Source organism: Stegostoma tigrinum, chromosome 29 (assembly GCF_030684315.1).
Source record: "Stegostoma tigrinum isolate sSteTig4 chromosome 29, sSteTig4.hap1, whole genome shotgun sequence".
Taxonomy (NCBI): domain Eukaryota; kingdom Metazoa; phylum Chordata; class Chondrichthyes; order Orectolobiformes; family Stegostomatidae; genus Stegostoma; species Stegostoma tigrinum.
The window spans coordinates 32913085-32926701 of NC_081382.1; the positions used below are offsets into that span (position 1 = coordinate 32913085).

Genomic DNA, 13617 nt, shown 5'->3' on the forward strand with positions numbered 1-13617 from the left:
AAGGCTAATCCACCTAGCCTGAACATTCCTGCACACTGGAGGGAACTTATCATGGCTGGTCCACCTAATCTGCACATCTTTGGACTGTGGAAGGAAACCAGAGCTCCCTGCAGAAACCCACACAAATGCAAGGACAACACACAAATTCCACAGTCATCCAAGGCTGGATACAAACCTGGGTCCACAATGCTAACCACTGAGCCTTCGTCCCACGTCATATGCTCTCTTTCAAGACATCCATTAAAGTTTATATAAACTTTATTGTAAGATTTTAATAACTAAATTTCCATCTTGCTATTTTAGAGTTGGATGATGTAAAGACAATCTTACTTTTCTATGTTTTTGATTGTGGATTGAATGGGAAAGCAACTATTTTAAAACCAAGCATTGCTGAGGGATTAATGCACTTTTTTGAAAGCAAGTAACTTGACACTGATTGTAAGTACTGTTTACATAGCTGCTGGTTCATACAGTATTAGATGATTTGCAGACAAACTGAAACTAAGGGCTGTGTACATATGACATCTTAACAGCAGCAAGAAGCTGATTGGCCCATGGATCAGTAATCAATTAGTAATAATAAAACCCTTCTGCCTGTTTAAAATTTTTGAAGAAAATTGTAGCTCGGGTTGTGGAAGTGGTCATTGATCTGTTTGTCAAGCTGGTGGGCTAGTTTGCAGACATTTCGTCACGACGCTAAACTTCAGTGCACCCCCGATGAAGTGCTGTTGGTCAGTCCTGCATGTTGTTTATGTGTTCTGGTCTGATGTGGTGGTTGGCCTCATTTCTGGTTCTGCTTCATAGTGGTTGGTATATGGACCCAGGGAAGAGAACAACAACTGACTTCCATTCTTGGATGTAATGGTCAAACAATGAGCCCATGGTGAGCTGCAGACAGTGTATACAGAAAGGCTACCCATACAGACCAGGTACTTAACTGCAACAGCATTCACCCCAATGCCCACAAACAGAGATGCATCAGAACTCTGTTTAAAAGAGCCATAACACACTGCAGCACTCCGGAACTGCACAAAGCCGAAGAAGAACACCCCCACAGAGTCTTTTAAAAACAGTGTTACCCGAAAAGCCGGTACTTCCTCAATAGACAACAACAGGAAGACACAGCACACCCGAATAAACTAGTCACCCTGCTATACATCAAGAACATATCAGAGATGACTGCAAGACTGGTCTGACCACGAGGAATCATGGTATCACATACACCCACAGCTACACTGCGACAACTACTAACAAGAACAAAGGATTCAATACCCACATCTAACAGGACCAATGTTATATATAAAATCTCATTGAAGGACTGCCACAAATATTACATTGGACAGACCAAGAGAAAACTAGCTATCAGTGTACATGAACACCAACTAGCTTCCAAGAGACGCAACCAACTGTCACTCATTTCCATTCACTTGGACGAAGGTGGCCACCAATTCGACTGGGACAACGTAACCATCCTAGACAAGCTAAACAAAGAAATGCATGGGAATTCCGTGAGGCCTGGTTCTCAACCCGGAACTCCATCAAGAATTATGTGGAAGTAGACCCCATATACCAACCAAGCCTGTCAACAACTTTGTGATCGGTAATTGAACAGATAATTGTGGGCTCAGGAGCCTTCCCTGTTTTCAGCTATAAAAATAAATTAAGCCTGAAGGAAACCAGTTTATTTTTTCTTAAGCTGCTTTAAGCTGTGACTTAATAAGTCAGAAACCTTTTTCTAAATGTGAACCAGTTACCCTCTGCCTCCTGCAAGCAAGTGAAGGCATCCAGAGAATGAAGATTGAGAAGCAGCATACTGATCAGCACAAGGATGATCTCAGCAAACCAGGTCAACAGGAAGCACTGAACTGCCTTCCCAATCTTTTCCTCCACCCATTAGAACCATTTTTTACTCCTTGACTGTCTGTGTGTGTGGGGGGAGTTTATAAGAAGGTTAGGGTTTTAACTAGTAGACTTAAATGTGAACATCTCATTATTTAGCTGCAACTACTTTATTTGTATTATGCAGTGATTCATGTTAAGTACTAGAACCTGGTTTGTGTTTTCTATCAGCCTGGGTCTAGAATTAACTTTTGTGATGACTCCAGGAGCAGCGGGGTTTGATTTCCAACGTAACACGCTCATGTGACATCTAGAAATGCCAATACCATGTTACGGTAAGAGCTTGCACCAGACAATTGATAGCGAATGACCAAGTGACTTTGCTTCACTGTTCCGTTCGTTCCACGATTTTCACCCTTTGTTTCAGGTCTGTTGCAAATATGAAAGCTCCACTTAGGTATCAACGTTCTCTTTCTTCCCAGGAATGTGTGCTAATCAGTAACATCCTAATGCAGACCCAGTGCAAACCTTGACACAAATTGAGGACTGGCCTGTTGTACCTTTTGGAAAATTTACAGTATTTTGAGGGAAATCATTTAAGGCAGGAAATGTTTTCTTGGCATTTGATGTGTTTATTGAACAAATGCAGAAATCTGCAGATTTTATGGACTCACTGGGTTACACTAGTAATTCACTGTGTGGATTATATAGAGTCAAAATGAGCAATGTTATTGATTTTATTTTCATCATTCCATTTGACTCTTTTTCAGATTCTTGGCAGACCGGCAGAGGCTGAATGTTACAATTACTCGAGCTCGTCTGAGTCTCTTCATTCTGGGAAATCTGAAAACACTCATGGTTTGTAATAAAATGTTGATACTTATGATTTTGTAAGAGAAATTGAGATCAGTTGAGTTGGTGGTCAGAGCAATATCAATAGTTGAATATTGCTTTCTGAACTACTCTGGAATTATTTCAACTGTCTTACAATGCTACTGTACACAAGTTAGTATAACTCACTGTTTATTAATGGGAATTTTAAAAATTATTTTGCAGAATGTAGGTATCACTAGTTGGCCAGTGTTTATTGTCTGTGCCTAGTTGCCCTTGAGAAGGTGGGGATGAGAAGGTGACCTTTTTGAAACATTGAAGTTCACATGCTGTAGGTAGCCCTGCAATGCTATTAGGGAGGGAATTCCAGGATTTTGACCCAGCGACAGTGAAGGAATGGCGATATTTCCAAGTCAGGAATGAGTGGCTTGGAGGGGAACCTAGAGGTGGTGGTGGTCCTATGTTTCTGCTATCCTTGTCCTTCTGATGGAAGTAGTTGTGATAGAAGATGCTGATCTTTGGTGAATTTCTGCAGAGCATCTTGTAGATAATACACACTGCTGCTATTGACCATCAGTGGAGGGAGTGGATGCTTATGGGTGTGGTGGCAATCAATTGGGCTGCTTTGTCCTGGATGGTGTCAAGCTTCTTGAGTATTGTTGGGACTGCATTCATCCAGGAAAGTGGGGAGTATTCCATCACACTCCTCACTTGTACCTTGTAGATTGTGGACAGGCTACGGGGAGTCAGGAGATGAGTTACTCATTGCAGTATTCTTAGCCTTGAAGCCACAGTAGTTACGTGAAGAATCTAGTTGAGTTTCTGGTCAATGGTAATCCCCCAAAAGTGGGGACTTCAGTGATGGTAATGTCATTGAATATCAAATGGTGATGGTTAGATTGTCTGTTATTGGAGATAGTTATTACCTAGCTAGTGTGTGGTGCGAATGTTACTTGTCCAAGTTTTGGTGCTTCAGTATCTAAGGAATTGCAAATAGTGCTAAACATTGTGAAATTACCAGTGAACATCCCCATTTCTCACCTTATGATGGAGAGAAATTATTAATGTAACAACTGAAGATGGTTGGGCCGAGAGCTAAGATGAGTGAGCCCCAGTGAGTTCACCAGTACACCTTCCCTTATCCCCTGATGCTGTTTGCTCCACTATCACCATAACAACCTGTTCTCTCTCTCTGTTCACACCACCACCACCACAGTCATGGCCCTCGGTGTATATAGTCCCCAGGATGTATCTTGGAATCCCTACAGTGCAGGTAGAGGCCATTTAGCCCATAGAATCTGCGCTAACCCTCCAAACATCCCACCCAGATCCGCATCCTTATAACCCTGGATTTACTGTGGGTTATTCACCTAACCTATACATCTTTGGACAAGGGGAGGAAATTGGAGCACCCAGAGGAAACCCTGGTAGATACAGGGAGAATGTGCAAACTCCACACAGAGAGGCTTCCAAGACTGGAAACCATCCTGGCTCCTTGGCGTTGTGAGGCAGCAGTGCTAAGCACTATGCACCCAGTACATGCTGTAGGTTCAACTACCTACACTCAGACTCAGGCTGTCAGTAAGTAGGATCCCTCTCTAAATAAGCCCTTCAAATGTAATGCCAGCCATTTGGGAAGTATTTTCTTCCTAGTGTCTTGATTTCACATCAGACCAACCAGCACTTACAAGTTGTTTCCAGACTAAAAACTAGGCATGTGACACACCCGGTGTATGTACCACCATGAATTTACTGCCTTGTATTTCAGCAAATACACGTTTCAGAGTTTAAAAAAAATGAGAGATTAATTGTAACTGGACAGAGTTAAGCAGCAATCATAAGATTGCAGCAGTGCAGTGCGAAGGGACAGCGCATATAAAATAAAAATGTGTATTTTTACACAAGAAACCCTGAAGCGACCTCGTGAAATTATAGTATTTGGGATTCAGTTGCACATTAAATTGCTGTAATGCTTTGTTGCAATAGTTTCACTGTCAGAATTATTAGCACAGAATAAGTGATAACACAAATATTTACTCTGTAAACCTCTTAAAGAGTAAGTGTCTTGCTTTTCTTTAATGACTTGCTCTATTTAAACATGTGAAGGAGGAATTTCTGGTTGTGAAATCTGTCATTTTCTGTTGCACATCTTAGGAGAATAAAGATTGGAAAGCTTTGATTCAGGATGCACAGAAAAGAGGAGCCATAGTGAAAACAAGTGAAAGTGATTATAAGAAAGATTGCCAAAAAATCTTGAAGCCCAGGCCTGCTTTCCAGAGAAATATTTCTGATTCAGATGCATTAATGGCTGAACAGAAACAAGTTCCTGATCTTGCATGGAAAAGTTCATGGAATGAAACTAGTACGCGTTCAGCAGCTGATGTCAGCAGTGGACAACTTCCAAAAGCACCGATTCCTTCTCAATCAGTAGTTTCAAAGCATCTTTTGCATAATGCTCAATCATCTGTTACTGCACAGCCTGAGACATTAGTTAGGTCAGAGCTGTCTACTCAGGCTATACCTAGGGATCCAAGACTGGCCCGAAGAGCTTTGCTTCAGGCGACTCAGCCACGATTAAAAGTCGGTCATAGTTTTGCAGAGTCACATGTAGTTTCTCATGTAGATTCCTCTGCATCTGGTAGTGGGCATTGGACTATTCATTCTTCGCACTTCAGTCAGCCTTCTAGAAATTTTCTTTCCAGGATTGGTGATGATAAACCTAGTGCTTCCACTCTGACCCAAAGTTTGAGCTTTCCTTCTGGGACTTCTGTATGTAGAAATGATCAGAATAGACCCTACAGTGTCAACATTTGTACAGGTTCCTGGAAACAATTACAAGATGAAAAGGCAAAAGAAGATTGGTCTGGAGAGCAGGAACAGAAACACAAATACAAAGATTGAGTCAAAAAGTTGCCTCTTAATATGTTTGACGTTTTGTTGTCACGCAGAGCTGATGCACTGTTTCCAACTTACAGAAGCAGCTGTAGCCTTTTTTGGTTTGATATAATGGTGAATGGTTTGTTTTTGCTGTTATATTGAAAGTAAGTTGCACTACTTTTATTTTCTGTTGAGAGATTTTCTCCCATTTTCCGAAATTTACCTGACTGGGGGAGCAGGCAGGATACCTGCTTCAGAGACTCTCAATACTGCTTTCTGTCCATTTGACTGTATGCCATGTGAATAAGTGCAAAAGGAAATAGCAAATGAGGAACTCTGCCAGTACAGAAAAACAAATTTATTTGATAAAGTCCCTGGCTGCTTTCTTTGTGTCTTCTCTGGATGACAAGAATCTAGCCAAGAATCTACAAAATTAGGATCTTTTCTACCACTTGCATTAAAGTACAGTACCACCATGTGATGCCATTCATCACTCATGTTTAAACATCTTTGACAAATACATGATCTAACTTAATCACAAGGTTTGAAATGTCACTTGTCCTTAGTATGGATCATGGTATCTAAAATCAGTTCCTGAAATTTTAACCATGCTTTCCAACTACCTTTATTTTACAAATGTCTAAAGTAGTGCATTTTCCCTGAATTCTACAGCATGCACCAAGATTTTGAAAAGGAATACTAAGATAAAAATTCATGTTTTGCCCTTTTCACATACTTTAACAAGGATAGATTTTAAAAGTTGTGAGGGTGACAGAATCACTGTAGTTTAACTCTCAAAACCATTCAGCTGTGACCCTTAACAAACTTTCTGTACAGAAATTATTTCTGGCCATTGTGTGACTGTCTCATACTAAATTTTGTTTGAAATTGCCTTTCCACTTTGCATTTTATTTACAGTAACACATTAAATTGTTTTTAAAGAAAAATATTATAAGCATAAAGGATGGTGGACCCGTACTGCCTAGAAGACTCCTTAATTGCTACAAACCGTTTGTACCAATTAGCTGATTAGTATCAGTTTTAGTTCATATGGACTGGGTAATTTGGTTTAGAATTGTTAGCAATATGTATATAATTATCACAAAGTTCTGTGTCTTAATTGTAACAGGCCAGTGTCTGTATGTAAAGTTAAAGAAAAATCATAATGCTTCATGGATTTACCCAGTGGGTTTTTTTGGAAATATAATTAATGTACAGTGGCTGCTTACATGTACATTGCATATTGTATAGATATTGCTGTAGTCTCCTATGCTACTGGAAAAGGCTTGTCATCTGCAATATTCCTTCTGAAAGTTCATAATGCTGAGTCAGTATTATAGGATGCCAGGCTTGTTGGTTTAGACAATGAACAAGCCAGAATTTGAATTCTTGGACATTGTATAAAGGAGATCTGTGTTTAAGTTTGTAGTTAAGATCATTTGTAATCCCCCACTGCCCTATGCTTGGAACTCTACTGTCTCACTAGAGTAATGTAGACACTAAAATAAGTTGAATATTTTCTTTCGTATGTAATAAAAATTGATTTTTTACAAAAACATTAGCTTATGCTTGTGTGAGACTCATTTTGGGGAAACTGGATTCTGAGTATTATAAACAAATGACAAATGAAACACTCGATAGTAGGAACTGCAGATGCTGGAGAATCTGAGATAACAAGGTGTAGAGCTGGGTGAACACAGCAGGCCAAGCAGCATCACAGGAGTAGGAAAGTTGACGTTTCTGGTCTAGACCCTCCTTCAGAAATGGGGGAGGTGAAGGGGGTTCTGAAATAAATAGGGAGAGAGTGGGAGGCAGATAGAAGATGGATAAAGGAAAGTCCACATTGGTACCATTGGGCTGCATGGTTCCCAAGCGAAATATGAGATGCTGTTCTGCAACCTTTGGGTGGCATCGTTGTGGCACTGCAGGAGGCCCAGGATGGACGTGTTGTCTGAGGAATGGGAGGGGGAGTTGAAATGATTTGCGACTGGATGGTCCTTTGGGCTGTGTTCATTCAACTCTACACCCAGCGAGTTTTGAAAAGATTTGTAGCTCAGGTTGAGGTTCTGGATGTGAGTTTGCTCGCTGAGCTGGAAGGTTCATTTTCAGATGTTTCGTCACCATTCTAGGTAACATCATCAGTGAGCCTCCGAAGCACTGGTGTTATGTCCCGCTTTCTACATAACACCAGCGCTTCGTCGGAGGCTGACTGATGATGTTACCTAAAATGGTGATGAAACGTCTGAAAACGAGCCTTCCAGCTCAGCGAGCAAACTCACATCCAGAACTCTACACCTTGTTATCTGAAACATTCAAGTTCTAGTTTTTTCAAATTACCCCACTAATTGAATAAAATTAGTGCACCCTAATTTTGCAAATTTTCCCAGTTTGCACCTGAATTGAATAAAAATATGAATCTGAACTTAACATCTTTTGACAGGTTAGTCTTGTTTAGCTAGGTGTTCAGTGCAATATCTTTATTGAAATTATTGCATTTGGAGATTTGTGCAAAACAGGGATCTGCTTACTTACCAGGAATGTCTAGCGCAAGATAAGGGTCACTCTTATTCTCTGCCTTTCTTCCATAGGAAAGTTAGCATCAACATACTGGTCAGTGGCCCAAGTAAATTACTCAACAAATGGGAAAGAACAAATGTTGAAGTCTATTGCTTGAACAGAATTGTCATGGCTGTGAATTTATATCTACTCCATGATGAAGGATGGAAAGAAGATGAACCTAATGTCACTCAACTTGCCTCATTTGAATCTTGCCTTCTATTAATTAATCAAAGTCAAAACGGGTAGCTCTTGTAAAGAAATCAGATTAAACTGCACTTTCTCCTCCAGTGCGGATGGTAGTACAGAGATTGGTGTTACATGAGAGGCAGTGTTCTTTCCCATTTGTTGAGTAAATTATTTGAGCCCTGATACCGCACCCCCCCCCCCTCCCCCGCCGCCGCCGCCAGCAAACTGCTGTGGCTGTAATTTGGTGATCAATTTGCAAGATTTACATGTATTCCAAAATAGTACATATTATTCAATCATTCTTGAAATAATTGTGCATTGTAAAGTATAATGAGATCCATCCATAATTTATTTGTATAATTGAATAATTGTTTCTGTAATGTACACTCACTCATTTCAGACATCAGAATTGTTGAAATTTGATATTTATTTGCACTTTACAAAAGCTTGCTGGGTTATTTTAAACACTTTTTATTTATTCATAACAAATGATTTGTTAAAAAAAACCCACAGAAGTTTGTTGTGTAATTCATAGTTATACTCCCTCATGACCATGACTCCAGGCATTATTTCCCTATTCTTCTTTGAAAGGTGCCATGGGAAATCTTACATCCACTGAGAAAACAGACAGGACTTCAGATTAATGTCTTGCCCAACAAATTACCTTGGACAGTGTAGCACCCCTCATTGCACTGAAGGGTCAGTCTCCTTGAACAGCTTGACTTGATTCACTTTAATACCCACTAAAAACACAGCTCATGCTTAATAGTCAGATTACACTTTTAAGCTGTGCTAACATTAATGACCTGTTCGCACCTGATGGACAAGTATTCCTACTTTGGATGAAACAGTCTTGTCTTCCATTATTATGGTTATACAAGCTGACTTTGTAATATTACGAATACGTTGGAGTGAGCCAAGCTAGATCCAACAATGTAAATAGAGATATTTTGGATTTGGATTTAAGCCTGTTAATATTAGAGGCATGTTTAACACAAATTAGTTTGATTTACTTTAAGAATTAATAAATATCTTTTCAGAGACTTCCCTCAAGATAAAATATGTTGGGCAGATTTTGTGGTATTACTCATTTCATACAATATGTTGAAAAGTAGGTTTGGGGGTCTGAATAGTGACCTACTTAATGTTTTTCTTTGTATCCCTCAATTCATAAAATTTCAGCCTGCCCTTTATAAAAACCAAAAGAACTGTGGATGCTGTAAATCAGGAACAAAACAAAGTTGCTGGAAAAGCTCAGCAGGTCTGGCAGCATCTGTGAAGAAAATAAAAATCAGAGTTAACGTTTCGGGTCCGGTGACCCTTCCTCAGTTCTGATCTGAGCTTTTCCAGCAACTTTGTTTTTGAGCTTGATCTTTATGTTTATCCTCTTAAGTGAATGTGTGGCTATTAAGTCAAGTTCAATGTTTGGGGGTGTCATTTACCTACAATCTAGAAATTAAGGAAACCATAGTGAATGTTGTTGAGGCTAAATTGAACAAAAGAAGTCAGAACAAAGATCTAATAGAAAACCATTAATCTATCAATTGTTCTCGATTTTACGTTCTTGTGACTAAATTTCGTCTCCTCTTTGTTAGCTTAGTGATCTGGCATACCTCTACTTCTGAATAATTAATTGTGTCCAAGGAGCATATTGAATTTTCAGAGGCTCCTTTTCATTCTCTAACTCCACTGTTAGATGATGTGGCCATGAAGTAACATTTCCTTCTGTGTTGTTGACATGGGGTATTTGGACTCGCACAGAAGCAAAATTAGAGAAATTAATCACTCATGAAACTGATCTATTAAATTATCCGATTAAGTATTCATTACAATAATATGCACTATATTTCTACCAATATAATAGTTCTTGAAGTTTTGCAACCTTAACCTAAAGAGTTCTGATTCATTTGTAGCTAATTTGTTATTTCATTGATTACTGAGCTACTGCATAAGCTGTGTATTCTTTTCTTGAAAGGTTCGAACTTTCTGAGCGCCCTTTGCATTCCCCTCAACCCCTTTGCAGCTCTTCAGGCTTATCAGCAGCCACTGGGAGAGAAAAGCAGACAATGATCGGTGGAAGGGTCTAGGCCCGAAATGTCAGCCTTTGTGCTCCTAAGATGCTGCTTGGCCTGCTGTGTTCATCCAGCTCCACACTTTGTTGTCAATGATCGGAGGAAAAGCTCCTCTGATTCAGTTCTACTTAATGCCTCTTCTCTGTTTGCCCCCATTATTGAATTATCCAGGGCATTTCAGGGATAAACTTGCCTTCTAACCTCATGCATTTTGAACCCTAATACTACTGGACAAGAGCGGTTATGTTTTTAATATCACAGTTTGAAGAAATTCATTATTTGATATTACCAATATTAACAGCATAGCCCAAGGTATAATTTGAAACTAAGTTACTTATGAGTCGATAAAAGCTGCACCTACTGGCACAAATCTTCTGACAATCTCTTGAATTCTGTCACCAATTATTTACTCCTTTTCATTCAGACGCATGCTTTATAACCTTTTCCAAATTAATACTGTTTGTTTTGTTGACAATTCAGTCAGCATCTTGAATTTATGCATATGACATTTAATGGAACAATATACCTCTTTTTTCAGGTATTGCTTTTAGACGTCATCTGTTTTGACTCTGGGGGTCAGATGCAGAGTTCCCTCAGCTATACATATAACGACTCCAAGGTTGCAAGTGCAAGGATTGGTATTGGGGAGCTAATTACAACATTGACTTCCACTTCTGGAAGTTACTGCTATGCATTGACCTCAGCCTGTGCAACTGAAAAGAAAAATAGAGGGATTGCTGCCACGGTGTGATCTATAACTGTCTTGCCTTATAGACCTGTCAACTTGCGTTATATTACGTGGTTCTCAAGTCTTAAATTATTATATAAGTGTAAGGCTCCAGCACAGAGGTTTCCAAAATTCCTCGCACTTGTCCTTCCTCCATTCCAAACAACATTCGGAAGAGTCAAACATTTTTCAAGCCTCAATGGGAAAAGTTTTGGGAAGTAATGCTGTTGCATATGTGCTTTGCTTGGGAGGGAGTAGAGGTGGAAAACCTGACAATTATTTAAAAATTACATGTATGAGCGCATTCAATAACATAGAATGTGCTCATCCATGTAATTTTTAAAAGTGGTTTAGTATGAACTCAATAGGCCAATGGGCCTCTTCTGTGCTGTATGGCTGTTATTTTAGGTTTTCATTCTTAAATAAGCATTGGAGGATTATCAGAAATTCCATCATTGTATACAGCTCCTAATTGAAGAGGAGGCAGGTCGAGGGTAGGGAAGGGGTGTGGGAAGAGAAGTTTCAAACCTAGCTGCAAAAATGACATGACATTCCAAAGCACAATACAACTGATGAAGAGCTTTTGTACTACAGATGCTGCTATAATGCGATCTTCCTGATAATTCACATTTGAAAATTTGAACAGACCATCACTTTCAAACAACCAGCCTCCAGACATCGCAGTTTTCAGAAACAGCTTAGTTGTAAATGCCAATGTATGCCTTTTCCATATCCCTTGAGGAGGTGTTGTTTGTAAGCCCAAAAGTTGGGATCAGGTTTCCAATGCATCTCCTCAGCCATCATTTCCACCTTTTGATGTTTCAAAACATGTATATGTTGTTATTAGCTTTTCAGGTAATGCAACTTTCTAATTTTAATCCATCTTTGCACAAATTTCCATCTTCTGTGAAGATGTGTCCAAAGAACCTCACCTGTGTTCACTTAGGAAGAAGAATTATGCAGGACTCAGTATTCATAAAGAGATATACAGCCAGACCTGGTGAGTTTCTCCAGGACTTTGTTTTTATACCAAGCATCTTCACTTTTGTTTGAAATGCATATCAGCTTTGTAGATTTACGTTTCTGTATAAACCAGAAAGAAAAATGTTTCCTACGTCACAGGAATCTGGAGAAACCTCAACCTGAACAGAATATGATCAGTCACAAAGTTCATGATTATCATCCAACACCTCAATTCTGAGGCAGAATATATATTCCAGCATTAAGAACTTGCCATGATAGCTGCATTATTGTAATCCTTGCAGAGAATCTCATTCATTTTTCCAATGTCTTGGGGAGAAAATATCTTCAACTTCTATATTAAGACTGTAGGTGGCAGCCAAGGACTGTGACTAATGACAAACTGTAATGGAATCTGGTGCATAAATTCTTGCAAAAGCTATGTTCCAATGGTTTGCTTGGGGGAAAAGAAGTCCTTTCCATATTCCCAGAGGGCATTTTTAAAGTTTGATAATATTTACAAAATTTTACAAAACATTGTATTTTTTTGATTTTTTTTAGAAAATGTTGAGTACCGAGAGCAATGAATTGGATTTGGAGCAATCTAGACAGAACAGCACTTTTAGTGTCATTAGATTTTTAATTTAAGGGCATGTTTGCAATTTTTCTTTTTTTTTCCACTCTCCTCTTCCTTTCTCGCCCCTGCTTCCAAATAAACGCGTTTTTAAAACCTTTTCCAGCCCCCCTCGGCTGGATTTCTGCAGCACTGGGAGGTGGATGATTGCTTCTTTTGGGTTTTTGCCTGTTCTCTGACCTTGAAGTGATAGCTTAGATCGAGCACCGGTGGCATATTGCCTCCCACTTTCACTCACCTTGTGGCAATACGTGGCTTTTGATTGACCACCTCTTGGAGCATGCAGAGTCTTGAATCTGTATGGGATTGCATGCTAGTAATGTATGAGGCAGTATTGCCCTTAGAGTGCAAGAGTCTTCTGAATTAGTAGGCTCCAATATATTGAACAAGAATTCTGCATACACCGGAGATGATGAATTGTCTTCGTAAGTGCAACTAATTCCGGGACATATGTTGGATTATGTTTCCAGGTCCTGTAATTAGATTTTGTTAAAAATATAGACAGCAGAAGAAAGGAATGAGGTTGTATGGCGTATGGCTTAAATTTAGCCAAGGTGAAAGGTCATCTTCAGGCATATTCTCAAATATTTATTTATTATATCTTAGCAAATGACTTTAGGCAGAATAGTTATTAGTATCTTGCCTAGATAGCCATGAAATATGTACAAGCCAATATAACAATTATTCATAGGTAACTTCATATTTACTCGAATGAATTACCCCAGCCAATAATTCATCTTCATTAAGAATTGCTTGAATAAAAATAGGCAATAATTCAAAGGATAAGCTATGGGATGATGGAGGGATTTCAATAGGCACAGCTTGCATAGGGGAATATTCCAAGGTGCTTCCCAGATCTGTGATGAAAGTAGATGAGCCAAAGGAAGAAAAACTAAGAGGAAGATGTTCTAAAACTGACCAAAGCAGTGGAT

General features: G+C 39.3%; 1 protein-coding gene across 5 annotated transcripts in view; it reads left to right on the forward strand.

Annotated features, from left to right (window-relative positions):
• Positions 1 to 7105, forward strand: part of setx (senataxin) — an 83361-nt gene extending 76256 nt beyond the window's left edge. For all 5 annotated transcript variants that reach the window (XM_048558486.2, XM_048558488.2, XM_048558487.2 and 2 more), the window contains 2 exons: positions 2610 to 2697; positions 4825 to 7105. In XM_048558486.2, coding sequence (XP_048414443.2) covers positions 2610 to 2697; positions 4825 to 5571 — 835 coding nt within the window. In that variant the 3' untranslated portion in view covers positions 5572 to 7105. The remainder of the gene's footprint in view (positions 1 to 2609; positions 2698 to 4824) is intronic.
• Positions 7106 to 13617: the final 6512 nt, after the last annotated feature.